At 47.2% G+C, this 20,563-nt stretch overlaps 1 protein-coding gene across 1 annotated transcript in view; it reads left to right on the top strand.

The window, feature by feature from the left end:
* Positions 1–270: 270 nt before the first annotated feature.
* LOC115088270 (myosin-9-like) overlaps positions 271–20,563 on the top strand; it is a 50,447-nt gene continuing 30,154 nt past the window's right edge. The window contains exons 1-3 of the mRNA XM_029596388.1: positions 271–343; positions 2,593–2,707; positions 4,983–5,167. Of these exons, the coding sequence (XP_029452248.1) occupies positions 2,596–2,707; positions 4,983–5,167 (297 nt within the window). The 5' untranslated portion in view covers positions 271–343; positions 2,593–2,595. The remainder of the gene's footprint in view (positions 344–2,592; positions 2,708–4,982; positions 5,168–20,563) is intronic.

Below are 20,563 nucleotides of genomic sequence, written 5' to 3'. Positions count from 1 at the left end.
CTGTGACCTCACAGATTCAGCATTTTGACTTCACTGTAAGTTCATATAGTGAAAAAAGATGACCCATGGAGGACAAAACTATTTATTAGAACAGATGTGTCATAACATGGCAGAATGTGCAAGGGGCAATAAAAGTAAAAATATTTTTTTCTTAATTGAAAGTACAATTTCTCTCTTTGTTGCTTTTGCCTTGTTAAACCATATGGTCTGAACAAAGCATTTCATTGCTTGTCTAACGTCTTTGCCCTTAACTGCGACTATCACTCGAAACCAGACTAAAAAGGCCACAGATCTGCAGCCCAGGATTACCTCTGAAGCTGATCAGCTGTTTCAGAAGCTACGGGTAATCTTTCCAACTTCAAATTTTCAGTCTGATTGAATAATAAAATGTCTCTGTAGTGATGTCGCTAACGATAGACTTAAAAACCTTAACACCCGTCCTCAACACCATATGATAATAGCTGGGTGAAGCTGGTTGTAGGACAAGTGTAGATCTGCTTATTACTATCCCAGAAAATTAGGAGAAATGGCATTTTCCCTGATTATTTATCCCTTCTCTGGAGTTTTCTGGAATTTTAATAAGCAGATTGCTGCTCATGCTCCAGTAAACCAGGAGATCCAGGATGGGGATTAAGATCACGCATGAGGGGATGTGCCTAGAAAAAACTGTTTCGTTTTCTGTTTATTTCATTTTTAGTGTGTGCTAAATGTTATATTTTGAATTACACATGCTAAAAGGCTCTTGAGGGTGCTAAAACATGAACTGACAATGTTTCATTTGTTTTTTCTGGTGTCTCAGGTATGAAACATCACAAAACAAAATAACAAAATAGTGTTCATGTGTTCCCTGAGTACACAGGTTATGTACCAACTATTTTTCATTTTTTTTTTCATATTGTTCAATACCTGTGTAACAAAAAGCTGTTCTCCTTGGTAAATATTGAGCCTTGGTTGAGAAGACTGTGGCACACACCACAAATATATTACACAAACAGTCACACAAAGCAAAAACCTTGCAGGGACATTTATCAAATTGTGTTAGGGCTTTATCGCATGCATTAGGGCCTTATTGCACACATTAGAGCGCTAACACACGAGATAAATACCGCAGCACAAATTACATATGCAAATTCAAAATTAATAGTCAAATGGAAGGAGTTTGGATGGAATTAATGGAAATGAAGGTCTGCTAGCTCTGTGTGCGATACAGTATCTCACACTATCATGGGATCTATCATAATCTGCTCACGCTGAGTTAAAAAGTCCCGAAACCAATTCAAAACTGACCTGCCAATCCCTACTGCAGAAAGCCTGTTTAGTAATAATGTATGACTGACCATGTCAAAGGCAACTGAAATATCCAAGAAAGCATAATACATGACTATCCCTTACCCAGATGGCGAAGAAGAGAATCATGGACAGAGACTTATGCTATTTCAGTACTATGATTTTTATAGAGGCCTGCCTGATGGGACTTCAAGATCCAATGTTCTTCCAGAAATGATGGAGCTGATTTAAAATGGCCTTCTCAATTAGGGGGTCATCTACTAAGCATTTTTCCCATAGACACAGAATGAGAGAAATGCCTTAGTAAATGAGGCCCTTAGTTTGCTCAGAACAGGCAAACTGGAGATTGGCTGATAAGAGGTTGGATCTGAAAACACAGTTTCCCCCTTTTTTTAAAAAATGAGCCAAACTACTGGCCAGTTCAATTGTTCAGGAATAATACCTTCAGAAAACAAAAGATTTGTTAAAATGGTCAAATATGCCCCAAACTCCTGCTTTAACTGCCAGATGACCCATGAGGGACAAGGATCAAGTAAACAATGTGAGTTTTTAAGAAGAGATAACTTCTGCCCAGTTTCACTGGAGCTATATACGGAAGTAAACTTATCCCACAACACACATTGTTCCTTCTCTACTGCTTCAACAACTTGACTTACGTTACTTGGCCCTTTTAGGTCTTTCACTTTCTTTTCACAATAGTCAGCAAATTTGTCACAATTTCAGACATCTGTCTCTACGGGCCTTTGAGCAAGCAGGTTAGCTTGGTAACTAGGGCGAACAATTCTAGTGGCCGATTTGAGGATCCCTGAAGCTGCACAACATAATAAGCTTTACATGCAGCTTCAAAAATGTTCTTGTAAATACCTCTCAAAACATTAAACTGATCTTTAGACGTACTGGTCTTCAACTTTCACCATCACCTTTTGGTAAATCACAATTCTCTCTTCAAGCAATGCTGCAGAAAACCAAGGAGCACCTTTGGAACGAATATGCAATGCCCTTGAATGAAGAGGGGCAATAGCATCAACAGTAACAGACAACTTATGAGTCAATGAAGATCCAAGGTGAATCACAGATGTTACATGTATAGATAGAGGGGATTCCGCCCAGGCATTTTTGGACCAGAGCACATGTCTGAAACTCTCTGTTACTTTACATTTATTGAGTTATTATTGTAGAGACATGAACAAACCATAGAACATGACGGTTTGGCTAAAAGCATTTATGGAATGATCTTGTTTCTTTACCCACTGTTGGTTTCCATAAAACCTTTCTCTAGAAAATGAATCTTCTGTTTTCCTTCAGGAGATGCAGTTCTACGCAGATGGGCTCCGTTTAGAGTTGAAACGAAAAGAGGCCAGTCTACATTTGTGGCAGACTGAGTTGGAGCGACTGAAGAGCCAAATTGACATGGCGGAGGGTAATTAGTATTCACCATAATTCTAATGGGCCATCGTGAGAATGTCAAGGTGTGGGAATTTTGTGTTCTGATCTATTAGCAAATGAACACTACTCATAGCAAGCTGAAGTAATTTTAAGGGAAAAAGATCTGTAATCTCTGGGTCTTGTATTTTAAATTCTATAATATTACCGTACTTATTAGAGGGTTTTGTATACTGCAAAAACTAGGTCCTTTCATGCTAAATCATACTAAGGTCGATTCACACTGGAAAGTTTGTGTCTCCATTTGGAGAATAATGACAGAATTCTGTGTTTTAGTGAATATTTGATGTTGTGAAATGGGATATTTGATCACTATTCAGGGATATTTTGAAAGAGTCAACATTTTTTTAAATGGGCTTAGAAAACAGCTATTTCCCATGAGTGGAAAAAGGTATATTTATTTTATTTTCCTCTCATGGAAAAAAATCAGGGGATCTGGACCATAACATCCTCTTTCATAGTCCATTGGCAAGGAATTAAAAAAAACAAAAAAAATAAAGAGTGTCAGGAAAGAGTTTTTAACATTTCCAGCTTGCAAGCCATTTCATTTTTATTTATTTATTTATTTACTTTTATATACCGGTGTTCAATTTTACATATCACATCGGTTTACATTTAAACAAAATTTGCAGGAACTTATGCGTTACCTTTGACAAATACATTAAACATTTAAATATGGGGATTGTTAACAAGGGATATAAAAGAACATGGGGAATGGCTAACACTATGTGATGCATGAAGGGGAGTGCACCTTCAGCGCACGACGCCTGGTGTTATGGCGCCGTTTAACGTCCGTCACAGTCCTCAGTGACATCAGAGGGGGGGCGGGTCTCCCAATCAAGGATCACAAACCGCCCCTCCCCTCTCAGTTCCAGATGGATTCTTTCACCTTTTTTTCTTTCTTTCTGTCTTTATCATCACTGTTAGTTATTTCAGGGAGCCCGCTGGTGATGGTGTGTGGCATCCCTGTGCGCAGGCACCCGGTGTTCTGGCGCCGTTTAATGTCCGTCACAGTCCTCAGTGACATCAGGGGGGGGGGCGGGTCTCTCAATCGAGGATCACACACCGCCCCTCCCCTCTCAGTTCCAGATGGATTCTTTCACCTTTTTTTCTTTCTTTCTGTCTTTATCATCACTGTTAGTTATTTCAGGGAGCCCACTGGTGATGGTGTGTGGCATCCCTGTGCGTAGGCACCCGGTGTTCATGACATTGTTAAAGAAACACTACCACAGTGTTATGTTTATGTAAGAATGTGAACCCTGGGCTGAGATGAGAGGTGTCTTCGCCCACAGGAAGGAGCCCTGTGAGCCTCACCATCAGCAGACGCAGTTTCAGTGGCGAGGGACACAGCTAGAGGTAGAGACTTTATTATGAAGGAATGAAAAGTAATGTCCACAGAATTGGAGATGTAGTAGAACAGTCCGGAGCAATGGGGAATACCCAGAATGAGGCTACAGCTGTGAAGATCCGGTATCAGTCTCGCAGTAACTTAGCAGATGTTGGCAAATAAGGATCATTGGCCATGGCCAACTCACTCTGCTTGCCTCTGCTTCTGTCGCTGAGCATGTCTCCCAGCCATCAGCTTTACAAACTTACCCTCCTGCAGGGGAATGCTACTTTTCAAAGTGAGTTTTGTTATCTCCCATATTTGGAGAGATCAAAACCTAACTACTAGCAGGAAGGCGGGTAATAATTAGAAACTGCAAATATACCTATTCACCCTCATTTTATGATAGGTGTTGGGCAACCTCCTTTTCTTGGCATATATCAAATGAAAAATAGTTTGAGGATGTCTGAGAAAACGATATTGCACTATTGAGTCCATAAGAACAGGCACTTAAAGATATACAATTAAATGTAGGCTTGAACATTGTAGAACGCTTGGCTGTATAGTAAGGGAAGAATTAAGATGCAATAAAACTGTAATAAATACATAGGGATTATTTTATATTTTTCTGTTATCTAATGGGAAAGGCTGAAGTTCATTTTTTAATAACAGATCCCCTTTCAGTTCTGCTGCAAACACAGAGTTTACATGGTTGATCATGGTTATGCGTATAATGCAAAAGATTTATACTGAATTGATGCCTCTTGAAGTCTTGCAATTTCTGCTGTAAGATGTCTACCGCTCTTTGACCATAAAATCAAATAAATACAAGTTAAAACAAATCTGATCCCCAGTAAAGAGCCAGAGGTACTGCTTTTGTTATTCATACCAATTGATGGATATTTTTTGTTGCTGTTGTTGTTAGATGTTCACTCTAAGGAAAAGCGTTCTTTGGTAGAGGAGATCATACAGCTAAAAAGGATGAGAGAAGAGACTAGCAGACAGATCTCTCAAAAGGAAACTGAGATACTTCTCGTAAGACAGGAACTAGAGAGGGAGCTAACAAACGAAAGCAACAAGGAGCAACAAATCATGATCCTCCAATCCAAGGTATGGCCATCCCCTCCCTGTTTATAAAGATTGCTAGAGCGATGCAGGGGATATCGTAGAGGTCTGTTAAATCAGGAGTGAGGTGGAACAGGATGATAGGGAACAGTTATTTGTCCTCTCAGATAGTACTACAACTTGGGGACGCTCCGTGAAACCGGTAGGTAACGGATTTAAAACAAATTAGAGAAAGTGGGTTTTTTTCAGTCAGCGCACAATCAATTTGTGGAATTTGGTGCCCGAGAACATAGTCAAGGCTATTTTTATAGCTGGATTCAAAAAAGGCTTGAGCAAGTTTCTGGATAGCGGATCTATTATTAGTCAGGCAGGCGTGGGGGGGGGGGGGGGGTGTCACCACCTCTTGCATCTGGGAGTGGGTGGCAGAGAAGAGGTCTTCCCATTAGGATCTGCAAGGTAATTCCAGGTTACCTGGATTGGCCACTATCGGAGACAGGATGCTGGGCTCAATGGACCTTTGGTCTTGCCTAGCATGGCACATCTTATGTTCTTGCAAATTAAACATTAATTAAAAAGGGAGAAAACGAAGTACCAAAATGAGAGGTGAAGTACCACCTGATGAAGGAAGGAAGAGGATGAACAGCTGAGGAGAGGGAAGCTAGCCTTATGCTTTTGTTGGCCATCGGCCCAAGAATCAAGGCCAGTGTTATCTGATGCTACAGATCACCTGGGTATACCCCAGTATAGCTTTGCTGCCCCCACTGTCTTTGCCATTGGCCCCTGGACCAGGACCAGATTTAGGCACAGGCAACATAGGAATGTACAATGAGCGCAAAGTTCAGAAGGCATCCAAAAACCGGGACTCCATCTACTGCTGTCTGAATTTCGGGGACATAATCCTCCACCCTGATCCTCTGACTATAGACAGCATAATCTTAAATCTGTCCCTGCCCTGAGCACTAGTGCCCATCATAGCAGACATACAAACTCCTTTCTTGGCTGCTTATCCATGCAGAATTCTTTTAGAAAGCAGAGTGTCTGCCTCAGAGCACCCCAGAAGCTGGATGCTATCAGCGGCAGTACCAATGGTGATAGCAATTTGACTCTGAGCGTGAAGACTGTGGTTCGGCACTTGGTTCAGTCTCCACAGTGGCCCCTTCCTTCCTCCTCTGATGTTTGCTTCTTATTTGTTCAGGCATCCTGAACAGGAGGAAGAGGAAGGACCATCACAGGGACTGTGATCACAGTGCTTGTGTTCAGGACCAGACTGCCACTGCTAATAGCAGCCGGCTCTTGAATGCCCAACAGCAGAGATGCTGCTTTGAAAACGATTTGCGTGAAGTTAAGGAAGGAGTGCAGCAAAGAACAGAAGCGAGTGGTGGAGGAAGGGTGAATGGAGGTCTGGGCCAGCCAGGTTGGGAGTGGAGGGGAATGGCATATTTTGTAACCACCCAGGGTGCCAAACACTTGGTGCTGGCCCTGCTAAGATCTGCAGAATTTGGAAGTTCAAGTAAATCTCTCTGGGACAGAACTGATAATCCCTGAGCCAACTTAAATCTTTTTTATGCAGCATGAGAATATGTGTCACTGGCTGCATACTGCAGGCATTCAACCATTTACATGGCTCAGGAATTTTGCAGAATTTGAAGCCTCGTTGATCACTGAATTTGTTAGTGGTTTTGTCAGTGCATAAGATAATAAGATAATGAGCTCATTGGAGCAGAGGGTCAAAAACTGAAATAGACTGGCGTTTTAGAAGCATTTGTAAAATTGACCTTAGAAAAATTTTGAAACAGTGGTGGGTATGCTTTAAAATATTTACAGTGTGATCTGAAAAAATTTTTTTTTACCTTTCTGTGGTAAAAGAAAAAATAAATACTCAAACCTTCCTCTCTTTCCACCTCATAATTCTCCATGCTACAAAAAAACAAAGTATAAGCAAGAAAAAGAGAGCAAATCTCCAGAGCTCACAAAGGGATGGTAAATGCGGACCATCACACCAGCATTTTTCTTGCCCCAGACTGGAGGTAATGGAGTGACTGTAGCCAGACTGAGCCCTCCCTACTGCCGAAAAAGAGAACCTGCTCCTCCACAAGCAAGCCAAAGGTGCAGGGACATCCTGAGCCTATTGCACGGTTCCTATGGCTGTTCTGTTCCCTTGCTCTTCCTGCTTGGAAAGGAAGCATGTGAGAGAGGAAGAGAAGCAGCTGTAGAGGCCGGGCCACATGCACTCAGTGTTGCTTCCTGCTATCGCTGTCACGGGCCGATGCAATTAGACGCGTGAGTGCTCGTTTTTCTAATGCATGTGCAGCCTCATCCCCTGTGCATCGATGCAGGATTTAAATGAGAGAGAAATTAGGGAAGTGTTAAAAAAAAAAAGGGAGTGCTAAGGGAGAATTGTGCGTTTCTGATGCTCAAAAGAGTTTATTGCATCAGGAGCCCATTGCAATGGGCGCTCAATACGAGCGTCCGTTTTGATTGCACTTCATTTTGGTTATTTTGCGGAGGTTCGTAGACTTTGTTGAATTTAATGTTAAAGTTTATTATAACAGGCACCCATTGCTACAGTCATCCAAATTGTATGGTCATAAGAAAAGAACACTTCCTGAACATACCCAGATCAGTCCAGACCAGTGAGTTGTGCATCCCTACCAGCAGATGGAGTCAGACAGCAAAACGTTGGGCACTGCTACATATACGAGAGTGCCACCTGCAGTCCCTCAGTATTTCTCTGACTCCAGCAGATGGTAGAGGTGCACTCCTGCAGTCTGTTAGTTAGTTTAAAAATAAAAAAAAGAAAGAATTTAGATAGTTGATAGGCTAGCTCCCTGAGGTGTTAGGCACTGTCGTGGGCCATCCCTCAGCGGAATCCAGGCGACCGGGGGTTTGGACACCCCTGACTGAGGCTTTGTCCGCAACAGGCCGGTGTGCTTGATAGCCAGGGGCTCCTGGCTCCCTCACACACCGAAGCTGCTCCTTCGGATCCCTGCTTCTCTAAGGCTGACTCCGTAATGTTACAAAAAAAACAAAAAACGAATGTTTTTCTTCGGACAGAGGTAAGGAGTCTGTGCTGGGGACAAGCCTTGTCCGCTTGGCGGCAGGCCGATGGGATTTGAGCAGCTGGTCTTCCCGCACAGTTTCGTCGGCACCCGGGGCTCCGGGTACTTTGACGGTGGGGAAAGGAGAAGGAATTGCTGGCGCGGGTCAGCAGCAGCACCGTGCGGTCTGTTTTCTCCTCGGTGTTTTTTTTCTGCACCTCTCTGCTTCTGGGAGCTGCGCTTTAGGCCTGACGCACCTGATTTTCCTTGCCCGGACCACGTGGCTGCGCGGTACCGCTTATGACGCCCCACTCCAAAATGTTGGCCTGCCGCGCGTGTGGCACGCAGGGGCAGGCGTTGGATGAGGCCTCCCTTTGCCCGGGCTGCAGTTTGGGCCAGGACGGTTCCTTCTTCCTTCTTGGGCCTTAGGCCAGGAAAATCAGATCTTTGGTTGGCCATGCTGGTGCCCCCCCTCCCCCCCCCCCCCGTTTTAGCCCCTGTGGAGCAGGATTGCTCCTTTGGTGATGATGTGCTGATGCCTGACCATCCTTCGGGGGAGAGGAGATCCCGGGGGAGTTTTCCCCTGAGTTTATCCTCCTTCTGTATTAGGCATTCCTAGCTAGGAAGCAGGCGGCTTTTAAAAGACCAGCTCGCCAGGGAGCCCTGTCGGAGCTTCCGTCCAAGCGGGTGTTAGTGGGTCCTGCGGAACCTCAGCGGCACCATGGGGACCAGCGTAGGCCAGCAGTTGACGCTAGGCCGCTAACCCCGTAGGGTTCAGCCGGACCTGGTACCAGGTGTTGATCTGGGTAATGTGCCACAAGACAGCCCGGATGCAGACGAATGTCCTCCTTTGGACAGGGATGATCCCAACATAGTGCATCTGTTGAAGCGTTATGAGCTGTGCCCCCTTATTCCCCAGGTATTGGAGGTTCTGGGGCTTAAGGTCTTTCAAGAGTCTGACAGCGAAGGAGTTAACCCGATCCTGGATGGGATTTGGGGGCCGACAACATCCTTCCCTTTACCCAAGAAGATCCGCAAGTTGGTAACCTGGGAGTGGGACGCCCCGGATGTGGATTTAAAGGTGGGCAGAGCTATGGCGAAGATCTGTCCTCTTTCGTAGGACATCTTGGATCTCCTTAAGGTCCTGAAGGTAGACGCAGCTGTCTCTGCCGTGACTAAGAAAACCACAATTCCCATGGCCGGGGCTGCTGCCTTGAAGGACTTGCAGGACCGCAAGCTGGAGATCCAGTTGAAACAGGTCTTTGAGGTCGCCGCTCTGGGTCTTCAGGCGGCGGTTTGCGCCGGTCTTATGCAGAGGGCTTGCCTCTGTTGGGTTCAGGAGGCCGTTCCCAGTACAGGCCCCAGCGGTACTGGCCCAGCACAGGCCACGCATCTGGAAGCAGGGCATTGAATATGTGGCGGACTCCTAGTATGATTTGGTGCGTACCTCCGCACATAACATGGTGTCCATGGTGGCGGCATGGCACCTCCTCTGGTTGCGGAATTGGTCAGCAGATTTGTCTTCCAAGTCCCAGCTTTGTAACCTTCCCTTTAAAGGCAAGCTCCTTTTCGGAGAAGCTCTGGACCAATTAGTCAAGCTACTGGGAGAGTCCAAAGGCAACAGGTTACTAGAGGATAAAAGATCTTCAAGGAAAGTGTTTCCCCCTTGAGCTCGCTTTCAGGATTCAAGCAGATTCCGGGTGGGCAGATACTCGGCTCCGTCTGTGCCCAAGCAGACTCCGGGACGTCAGCAGTCTTTTCGCGGCGGACACCGTCCAGGCAGAGAGCCCGTGAGCCTCGGAGGGGGGAGTGGAAAGCCCTCCCAATGAGGCCATGGGTACCCATTCTGCCGTCAAAGCTGTAGGAGGCAGAATGTCGAGCTTTTACGTGGAGTGGGAAAGGATTACCTTGGACCACTGGGTCTTGGAAGTGGTCAGGAACAGTTACGCTCTTGAGTTTTCGCTCCCGGTTCGAGAGGCATTTGTGGAGTCCCACATGGCGTCGTGTGGCAAGCTGGAGGCAGTGCAGGGGACCTTGCAACGGCTTCTCGATCTAAGGGCCATTGTCCCAGTTCCCTTGGCAGAACAGGGCCAGGGCCGGTACTTGGTGTATTTTGTGGTTCCCAAGAAGGAGGGCACATTTCGTCCCATTCTAGATCTGCAGAAGGTGAACCGGTGTCTTCGGATCCCCCGTTTTCGCATGGAAACCTTGAGGATGGTGGTGGCCGCTGTGCGCAAAGGGGAGTTACTCACGTCACTAGATCTCACCGAGGCATATCTTCACATCCCAATCCGGCAGGATCACCAAAGTTATCTGCGGTTCAAGATCCTGGGTCAACATTTCCAGTTTTGAGCCCTTCCTTTCGGCCTGGCGACAGCTCCACACACTTTCACCAAGGTCATGGTGGTCGTGGCAGCGTTCCTTCGCAAGGAGGGTGTCCTAGTTCACCTGTATTTGGATGACTGGTTGATTCGAGCGAAGTCAAGGGAGGACTGCGAGAGATCGGTACAGAGGGTGATGTTCACCTTACAGTCGCTTGGCTGGATCATAAATGTGCATAAAAGCCACTTGGAGCCTACTCAGTCGCTGGTTTACTTGGGAGTGCTTTTCGATACCTCTCGAGGCAAGGTTTTTCTGGCATCAGACCGTGTGATGAAGTTGCAGAATCAGGTCAGGACCCTCCTTCAGAGGGAGGCTCCTATAGTCTGGCATCACTTACAAGTCCTGGGATCCATGGCCTCCACCTTGGATTTGGTCCCGAGGGCATTTGCTCACTTGCGGCCGTTGCAGCATGCGCTTTTGTAGAGGTGGAGCCCGGTGTCGGAACAGTTCTATCTACCGTTGCCGCTGCTCCCAGAGTCGAGTCAGTCTGTTGTGGTGGCTTTCACGCAGCAACCTGGAGCAGGGGGTGGATCTGGACCGCCAAACTGGGTGGTAATCTCCACAGACGCCAGCCGGTCAGGCTGGGGAGCAGTTTGCTTAAACAAGTCTGCTCAAGGCCTCTGGTCCCCAAAGGAAAGATCCTGGTCCATCAACCGCCTCGAGACGAGGGCAGTCCGACTTGCCCTGTGAGCATTCCTGCCCCTAGTCGAAAACAGAATGGTTCGAGTGTTCTCAGACAACGCAACGACGATGGCTTACATCAACCGACAAGGCGGGACAAGGTGTCTTGCAGCAGCGCTGGAAGCAAGGCTTTTGTTCGCCTGGGCAGAGCACCACCTCAAAGGAATCACCGCATCGCATGTCGTGGGGGTGGACAATGTTCAAGTAGATTTCCTCAGCAGGCAACAACTTGATCCAGAGGAGTGGGAGCTGTTTCCCAAAGCTTGGGACCTCATTTGCACCAGGTGGAGCATGCCTCAGTTGGATTTGATGGCTATTCTGGCCAATGCGAAGACAAAGCGCTTCTTCAGCCGCCGACAAGAGTTGGGCTCGGTAGGATTAGAAGCCCTAGTGTGCCCTTGGCCCAAGGGAATTCTTCTCTATGCCTTTCCCCCCTGGCCTCTGATTGATCGGCTTCTGCATCGCATAGAGCGACATCCAGGCAGCGTGGTGCTGGTGGCTCCAGAGTGGCTGCGTCGCCCATGGTTCGCGGACCTGCTTTGAATCGCTCTGGAAGGTCCCCTACAGCTGGCAGATTGGGAGGATCACTTCTCTCGCGCAGCTTGGCTTTTGAGAGGCGACGATTGCAACTGAGGGGATATTCAGAACAGGTCATTTCCACTCTTCTTCAGGCGCGACAACTGGCTATTTCTATGGCCTATGTTAGAGTCTGGAAGCCTTTTGAGGTGTGGTGCCTGCAGCGTTCCTTGGATCCTTTATCAACGAATGTTCCCCAGGTGATGGATTTCCTTCAACAGGGGTTGACTAAGGGTTTGGCATTCAATTTCCTTCAGGTCCAGGTAGCGGCCTTAGGTGCCTTGTGTGGCAAGTTTCACGGTCGTTCGCTGGCGGCTCATCCAGATATTACCCGTTTTCTCAAGGGGGTTAAACATTTACACCCTCTCATTCACCAGTTGTGTCTGGAGTTTAAGCCTGGTGCTTCGTGTGCTTTATGGAGCTCCTTTTGAACCTTTACACAGAGTGACTGTAAAAGATTTGACCTTGAAGAACGTCTTCCTGGTCGCCATTTGTTCTGCTCGCTGGATTTCATAGTCGCAGGCTTTGTCATGTCTGGATCCTTTCCTTAGAATCTACGAGGATAGAGTCTCACTATTCACAGTTCCTTCCTTTGTCCCCAAGGTAGTGCCCTGTCTTCCATGTCAGTCAGTCGGTGGATCTGCCAGGGTTTCCGCAGTGGTCCTGGGTTTCCCCTAAAGAGAGATCTTCATCTTTTGGATGTGCATCGTGCTCTCTTTCACTATTTGGAGGTTACCAATGACTTCCAGCGTTCAGTTCATCTGTTTGTTTAATTCAGTGGACCTAAGAAGGGTGACAAGGCCTCTAAGACTACAATTTTGCGCTGAATTAAGGAAGCTATTTGCTCGGCCTACGTTGCCTGAGGACATCAGGCTCCCTTGGGTCTGAGAGCTCATTCCATTAGGGCCCAGGCTATCTCCTGGGTTGAGTGTCAGCTTCTGTCGCCGCAGGAAATCTGCAGGATGGCAGTTTGGTCCTCCCTTCACACTTTTACCAAGAATTATCATTTGGACGTTAAGGCGCATGATGAATCGTCCTTCAGTGAGAGTGTTCTGCGCACGGGTCTTTCAGGTTCCCGCCCAGAGTAGGGTGGCTTGGGTACATCCCACTGGTCTGGACTGATCTGGGTATGTTCAGGAAAGGAAAATTGGTTCTTACCTGCTAATTTTCGTTCCTATAATACCACAGATCAGTCCAGAGGCCCATCCCCTTTTCAGATTCCAAAAGGCTGCCTTAAGCTTGAATTATTGGCTGAAATGAGTTTTTCTATTGCAGATGCTCTTGAAGGAGCAGAGTCTGAGGTGGTATTCTTGTTTTATTGTTCAGTTATGGGCGAGTTGGTTGGCTGTTGTGTTTGGGTTCCAAACCCTTCGCTCATTAGTTTAGTTACTTAGTTAGTTGTCGTGGGCTTGGGTACAGGCCAATACTGAGGGACTGCAGGAGGCACTCTTGTATATGTAGCAGTGCCCAAGTTTTGCTCTCTGACTCCATCTGCTGGTAGGGATGCACAACCCACTGGTCTAGACTGATCTGTGGCATTACAGGAACAAAAATTAGCAGGTAAGAACCAATTTTCCTTTCTTTTTTATCAAATTAATATATATTTTTTTTTCTCCACTGGAAGCAGTAAATTCAAGAGTCCGGATATTCCCTATATGTACCCGGATCAGTCCTGACTCCTGGGTTTATGCATCCCTGCCAGCAGATGGAGACAGAGAAAAGCCTCGCTGACACTGCTTGAAAAGCCCTGGTGCCACCTGCAGTAGCTCAGTATTTCTCTGTCTCCAGCAGATGGCTAGTGCATAAACCTGCAGTCTTTTTTCTTTACCCTTGCTTTTAGGTTTTTCTCCTTTTTGGTGAGCCTTCTCCCAGGGAACTGGTTCCTTGTGGAACCATTCCTTGTTCGGTTGAGGTGGACCAGTTAAGGTCCAAATTGGTGCCGTGGGGTGTACATCTGGTGGTCCAGATCTCTCCCCTCATGAAGCCAGCTGTGCAGCTTCCAGCCCTTCTTCTTTTTCCTTTCAAGGGATTGCCTCTTTATTCAAAAAGCTGATTTGTGCTGGACAGCTCCTTTCAGCTTAGGAGGCAATCTCCCTGTCACTGTTTTTTTAGCTTTCACTTCTTTAAAGTTAAAAAAAAAACTAACAAAAAACTTTTCTTCATAGGAACAGGAAGTCAGCTGAAGGGTAAGGCTCCGAGGCGGCTCCCCCCCCCCCGCGAGTTTTGTTAGCGATTTTTTTATTTCTTAAATTTTCTCCCTTTGACAGCATGGTTCGCGGCTCGGCTTGCCACGAGTGTGGAGCAGTCCCAGCGCACCTCAATCGGTCGGGACTTAAGGAGGCTATTGGGTCGACGTACATTCTCAAGGGCTGTCAAGTTCCTGAGGGTTTGCGGGCCCACTCGACGCGGGCTCAGGCCGTTTCTTGGGCGGAGGCTCAGTTGGTGTCTCCGCAGGAGATTGGCAGAGCAACGACTTGGAAGTCGCTGCATATTTTTGCAAGGCATTACTGATTGGATTTGGGATTTTCTGATTCCAGGTCTTTTGGGGAAGGTGTCTTGCGAGCGGGACTCTCCAGGTCCCACCCTCTCTAGGAAGCTTTGGTACATCCCAGGAGTCTGGACTGATCCGGGCACATACAGGGAAAAGAAAATTGGTTCTTCCTGCTAATTTTCGTTCCTGTAGAACCAAGGATCATTCCAGAACCCACCCGGGTTGGAGGGAAGAGTCTTCCACTCAACTATAATCTTTCAGCAAACATCTGTTCTTTGTTGTAAATTTACAAATTTTTTAAATTTGTTTAACACGTTTTTAGTCAGTTTGTTGCACATAGTGTTTTTCAGCTTGGGTACAGATCAATACTGAGGTACTGCAGGTGGCACCAGGGCTTTTCAAGCAGTGTCAGCGAGGCTTTTCTCTGTCTCTATCTGCTGGCAGGGATGAATAAACCCAGGAATCTGGACTGATCTGTTGGTACTACAGGAATGAAAATTAGCAGGTAAGAACCAATTTTCTTTTACAGAAGCAAGTTCAGCGCTTATTAGCATTGAGAGTACCCCAAGCCTGGGATCTTTTGCAGGTTCTGGAGTCGATGGCTTCCACGCTGGAGTTGGTACCGTGGGCCTTTGTGCATATGAGGCCGCTTCAGAGGGCTCTGTTGGCGAAGTGGAATCTGTTATCGGAAGCCTTTCATCAGCCTGTGTCTCTCGATGCTCTGGCACAGGACAGTCTGTCTTGGTGGCTGCAGACGTCCAATCTAGCGCATTGTGTATATCTGGAGGTCCCAGATTGGGTAATTCTTACTACCGATGCCAGTCTCTCTGGATGGGGGGCAGTATGCCAACAACAGTCAGCCCAGGGCATTTGGTCTTCGGAAGAAGCCTCGTAGTCTATCAATCGTTTAGAGACCAGAGCAGTGAAGTTAGCGTTACTTGCCTTTCTGCCTTTGGTTCAAGGCTGCTAGATGAGAGTTGTGTCGGACAATGCGACGACCATAGCATACATCAATCAACAGGGAGGCACCAAGAGTCAAGCGGTAGCACAGGAAGCTCAATAGTTGATTCTGTTATGTTTGAACTTGGGCCCTTGGGTCATGGAGAGAGCTGACTCCACCCACAGGGAGGAGCCCTGTGGGGACTCTCCATGACAGGCGGGGTCTCAGCAGTGATGAACACAGGAGTCAGAGAATATTTATTATACAGCAAAGAGAAACCCGAGGAGCGGGTTTGCAACCTCAGTCCTGGAGTAGGAAGACCTGGGATGGATTCTCCGGTAGTGGTCCACAGAACGGGGTAACCCGGGGAATACTTGCTTCTTAGTAGGCGTTGTGCAAGGTAGCTCCGGTAGTGGTCCGCAGCATGGGGTAGGCCGGAGACAGATGTTGGCAACTGGCACAAGACAGCGTGGATCTGGTAGTGGTCCGCAGAGCTGGGTAACCCAAGGATCCACACAGCAAGATGGAAGCAGTAATGTAGAGCAGGTCTTGTACTCACTCCATGATGTTGTAATAGAGAATTTGTTGTAGCAGCAGTGGAGAGCCGAAGCAGGAACAGTGCAGGGTCATCCGTGGAAGCAGCGAGAGAACTCACTTAGCTGGAGAAGGTGAGACAGGCAGATAAGGCTGTCTGAGGAGCAGATAGCCCTGAGTGCAGCAAGGCCCTGAGGAGCGGGTACCTGAGTCACTCAGTCTGGAATGCAGGAACAGCAAGGCAAAGTGTCTCAGAGGAAGGAATTTAGCAAGATGGAATCCTTGCTAACTCGTAGGTAGGAAAGTCAGGTAAGCTTAAATACACGTAGGCAGTGATGTCATGCGGCGGGGACGCCCTCGAGGTTCCCGCCATGACGTGCACAAGAAGGAGGCAGCCGCGTTCGCTTGTGCCCCAGGTCATACCAGATTCAAGATGGCAACCGGGATCGCCTACGCTGTCCCAGGAACGCCAGGGAGGTCGGCAGGCAGAGGCAGCCATCTTAGCCAGAACCGGAGCTACTGGGCAAATTGAGGTGAGCAGCAAAGGTCGCAGCCGACTGCGACCGATGGGCACAAAAGATTCTTTGGATGGAACAGCACTTGGCTCAGATAGCGGCATCTCATATCGTGGGGGTCGAAAACGTCCAGGTGGATTTTCTAAGTCACAAAATGCTGGATCCAGAGGAGTGGGAATTGGCAGAATCGGCAATGCAGTTCATCAGAGAGAGGTGGGGCTGTATCCATGTGGAACTAATGGCAACTCGTCTCAATGCGAAAGCATCTTGCTTTTTCAGTCGAAGAAGGGAATACAGAGCTGAGGGAGTCGACGCTTTGATGATACCTTGGACTTGGGGGATTCTACTTTACATAGTCCCTCCTTGGCCTCTAGTAGGCAAGATTTTGTGTCAGATAGAGAAGCACCCGGGGGATGTGGTGTTGGTAGCCTGTAGTGGCGACTTCGGCCCTGGTTCGCGGATCTGGTCAACTTAGCAGTGGACAGACCATTACTCCTCAGTCACCTTCTGTTGCGTTCGTGCCTGCTTTCGCCCTCGCTCCACCCTCTCTACCTGTGTGGCGACTCCCTCCGTGGCTTGATGCCACGGCGTCTCCATGCCGCTTCTCCCCGATGTCCCCGGGCCAGCTCAACGTGATGCTGCGGATCCGCAATGTTCATGATGACGTAGGGTATGCACGCGTGCTCCGACGTATGTACCAGCAAGGGCGCCCCCCTGTATTGACGTCATCCGCTTCCAACATAAAAGGTCTTTACTTTTGCTAACAGATCGAGTTAGCAAGGACTCCAATTGGACTAGCTTCAGCTGTCCAAGACTACTTTGCACCCAAAGGATTGCTTGCGGGATTTCCATCGGACCCGCTTCGCTCTTGCAGCATTGCCTCTGCGGACCTACCAGGGGTACCCGCTCCTCGGGGTCTCATTCTCTTTCTCTATTTCAGATTACAGAAAGGAACCGGTACTTGCTCCTTGAGGGCCCATGTTCCTAAACTCTCTGAAGACTCGCCATTGCCTAGAAGCGATCGCAAGAGACGGACATTGTGAGTTCTTATTTCAGACTACAGATAGGAACCGGTACTCGCTCCTCGAGGGCCTATGTTCCTGAACACTCTGAAGATTCTCCTTGCCCAGAAGCTATCGCAGGTACAGACATTTGTGAGTTCTTATTTCAGACTACAGATAGGAACCGGTACTCGCTCCTCAAGGGCCTATGTTCCTGAACCCTCTGAAGACTCTCTATTGCCTGGAAGCGATCACAAGAGAAGTACATTGTGAGTTATTAATTCAGACTACTGATAGGAACCGGTACTCGCTCCTCGAGGGCCTAACCCTTTCCATCTACTGAGCCATTTCAAGATCTTATGTGAGTTATCACCTAGTACTGGCTATGTATATATGCATACCCTGTCTAGTCACTATCTACAGTCTCTTTGCAGCTCAGCAACCTTGGAATCACAGTTCCAGTATCTAAGGGACTTCAGCCCTGCCGGGCATACCAGCTCACTACTGCCACCTCTGGTGGTTATACTACCTTTCTAATAAAAGATCTACCTGTGTCTGTCTCCATACTCCAGCCTAGCCGGTGGTCCCTCTCAGGACTCCCTCTTGGGGGCGCTGTCATCTGCCATCGGCCCAAGGATTCACCTATCTACTCTCTGTCCAGCTGAGCACCATCTCCAATACTCCGCTGGTACAGATTGCCAACTCTGCAGTCTACATCATAACATATTGCCATTCCTTAGCAGACCCATAGGAGGCAGTACACAACAGATTGCTACTCCTCCCCTTTGGGGAGGGGATTCTATCAGACTGCCATTTGCATCTGCTAGCTCCTCCCATCCGCATAGCAAATCCCATCAGATTGCTAACCTGCTAGCAAATCCCACAACAGTTTGCTAACTCCTCCTTTCCAAAGGAGCCAAAACTAACACCTTCCTTATCTTCTTTGGCAAGGCCCCATATTTTCAGACCAGGCAGATCACTTTTGTCTAGCAGTTTGGCTTTTGAGAGGCGATGTTTGAGATGGAGAGGTTACCCAGAGGCTGTCATAACTACTCTTCTGCAAGCTAGACAAACATCTACTTCGTTGTCATATCTTCGGGTCTGGAAGGTTTTTGAGGCATGTTGTTTGACTAAAGGAGTCTCACATTTTGTCTCACATTTTGTCTTTCCTTCAAGAAGGTTTGATCAAAGGCCTGGCTTTTAACTCACTTAGAGTGCAAGTAACGGCTCTGGCTTGCTTATGTGGGAAAGTTGAAGGCTACAAGTTGTCTTCTCATCCCAATGTGCTTCGGTTTATTCAGGGAGTTAAGAATTTGTGCCCTCCAGTGCAAAGAGTTTGTCCATCCTGGAATCTTAATCTCGTACTCAGAGGGTTCTGTGAGGCACCTTTTGAATCTCTCCATAGAGCAACTCTTAAGGATTTGACTCTAAAGATCGTCTTCTTAGTAGCCATTGGTTCTGCAAGCAGGATTTCGGACTTGCAGGCTTTATCTTGCCATGACCCATTCCTTCAGATCTCGGAATCGGGTGTGTCTTTGCGGACGGTTCCCTCATTTCTTCCAAAGGTGGTATCTGCTTTTCATGTTAATCAGACTTGGAGCTTCTGGCCTTTCTGGAATTGGATGCTTCTATACCTCATGCACGAGAGCTTAGGCTGTTGGATATCCGTAGGTCTTTGCTAAGGTATCTCTAGGTCACGAATGATTTTAGGAGCTCTGATCATCTTTTCGTTTTAGAAGTGGTTCAAAGAAGGGTACCCAGGCTTCCAAGGCTACCATTGCGAGGTGGCTTAAGGAGCCAATGGGTTGACATACATTCTCAAGGGCCGTCAAGTTCCTGAAGGTTTGAGGGCTCACTCTACTTGGTCTCAGGTGACTTTGTGGGCGGAGGCTTAGTTGGTTTCCCCACAGGAAATTTGTAGAGCGGCGACTTGGAAGTTGCTGATCTTCTTAGTGTTTGGGTAATTGCCAGGTTCTTGTGGCCTGGTTTGACCTCTGTTGGAAACAGGATGCTGGGCTTGATGGACCCTTGGTCTGACCCAGCATGGCAATTTCTTATGTTCTTATGTTCTTACTTTTTCAAGGCACTACCGGCCGGATGTAGGCAATCCAGAGTCTCGGTCATTTGGAGAAAGTGTCTTGCAAGCGGAACGCTCCAGGTTCCACCCTCAGTAGGGAGCTTTGGTACATCCCAGGCATCTGGACTGATCCGAGTAAGTTCAAGGAAAAGAAAATTGGTTCTTACCTGCTAATTTTCGTTCCTGTAGTACAACGGATCAGTCCAGAACTCGCCCAATCTATGGAGGTGGAGAGTCGTCCGCTCAACTCTAATTTTCTAAGATTTTTTTCAGATTTTTCTAAGTTTGGTTAGATGGTTTGGCATTTCAAGTTGTTTACAAGTATTTTTACAAGCGTTCTTTTTGCTTGGGTATAGATCAATACTGAGGAACTGCAGGTGGCACCAGGTATTATGAAGCAGTGTCAGTTGAACTTTCTCTGTCTCCATTTGCTGGCAGGGATGCATAAACCCAGGAGTCTGCACTGATCTGTGGTACTACAGGAGCGAAAATTAGCAGGTAAGAACTAATTTTCCTATGCTAATGAGGAGGACACATTTATTGCAACACAGAGGACCATATATTTTTATGTTTCTCATGAACCCTTGACTGCGAGTTATTTTTACTCCATCTCTGAAGCTGGAGTTAAATTCCCTGCATTAAAAATTATGCGTTGGGTGCACTTTCCTGCATTGAGCGGTAATAGCTAATGTCTTCATCTACATGGAATTTACATGCATTGGGCACTATCAGGTACACCTTTGTTAGGGCACACGTTTTGGATGCATTAATCTCCTTAGTGCATTTGGACGCTATTCTTGTGTACCCAAAATGCACACCTAACTGTGAGTAAACCTGTGCTCTAGGCTGGGCATACTTATTTCATCGGCCTGTCATTATGAGGCCCTGGTGGAAAGAAGAAATCACACAAAAAGTAAGGCGGGGAGAAGAAAAAAAGCATAAGGCACGCCAAGCTGGATCAGATTAAGGTCCGTCGAGCCTAGGACCTTTTTCAGCCAGTGGCCAGTCCTGGTTACGAGTACCCAGGAGATGCCAAAAAAACCTGAAGAATAGGAGAGAAAAATAAACTGAAGGAAGATGGTGGAAAAAAAGAATCTGAAAGGAAAGAAACCTGAAGGGGCAACGGTATAGAGGTGGTGAAGATAGGAAGGTGGAGGGGATGGAGGAAGATGAAGGGAAGGAGAGAAAGTTGGAGGGGGAGATGGG

Source organism: Rhinatrema bivittatum, chromosome 3 (genome assembly GCF_901001135.1).
Source record: "Rhinatrema bivittatum chromosome 3, aRhiBiv1.1, whole genome shotgun sequence".
NCBI lineage: Eukaryota > Metazoa > Chordata > Amphibia > Gymnophiona > Rhinatrematidae > Rhinatrema > Rhinatrema bivittatum.
This window is presented reverse-complemented; position numbering and strand designations above follow the sequence as displayed.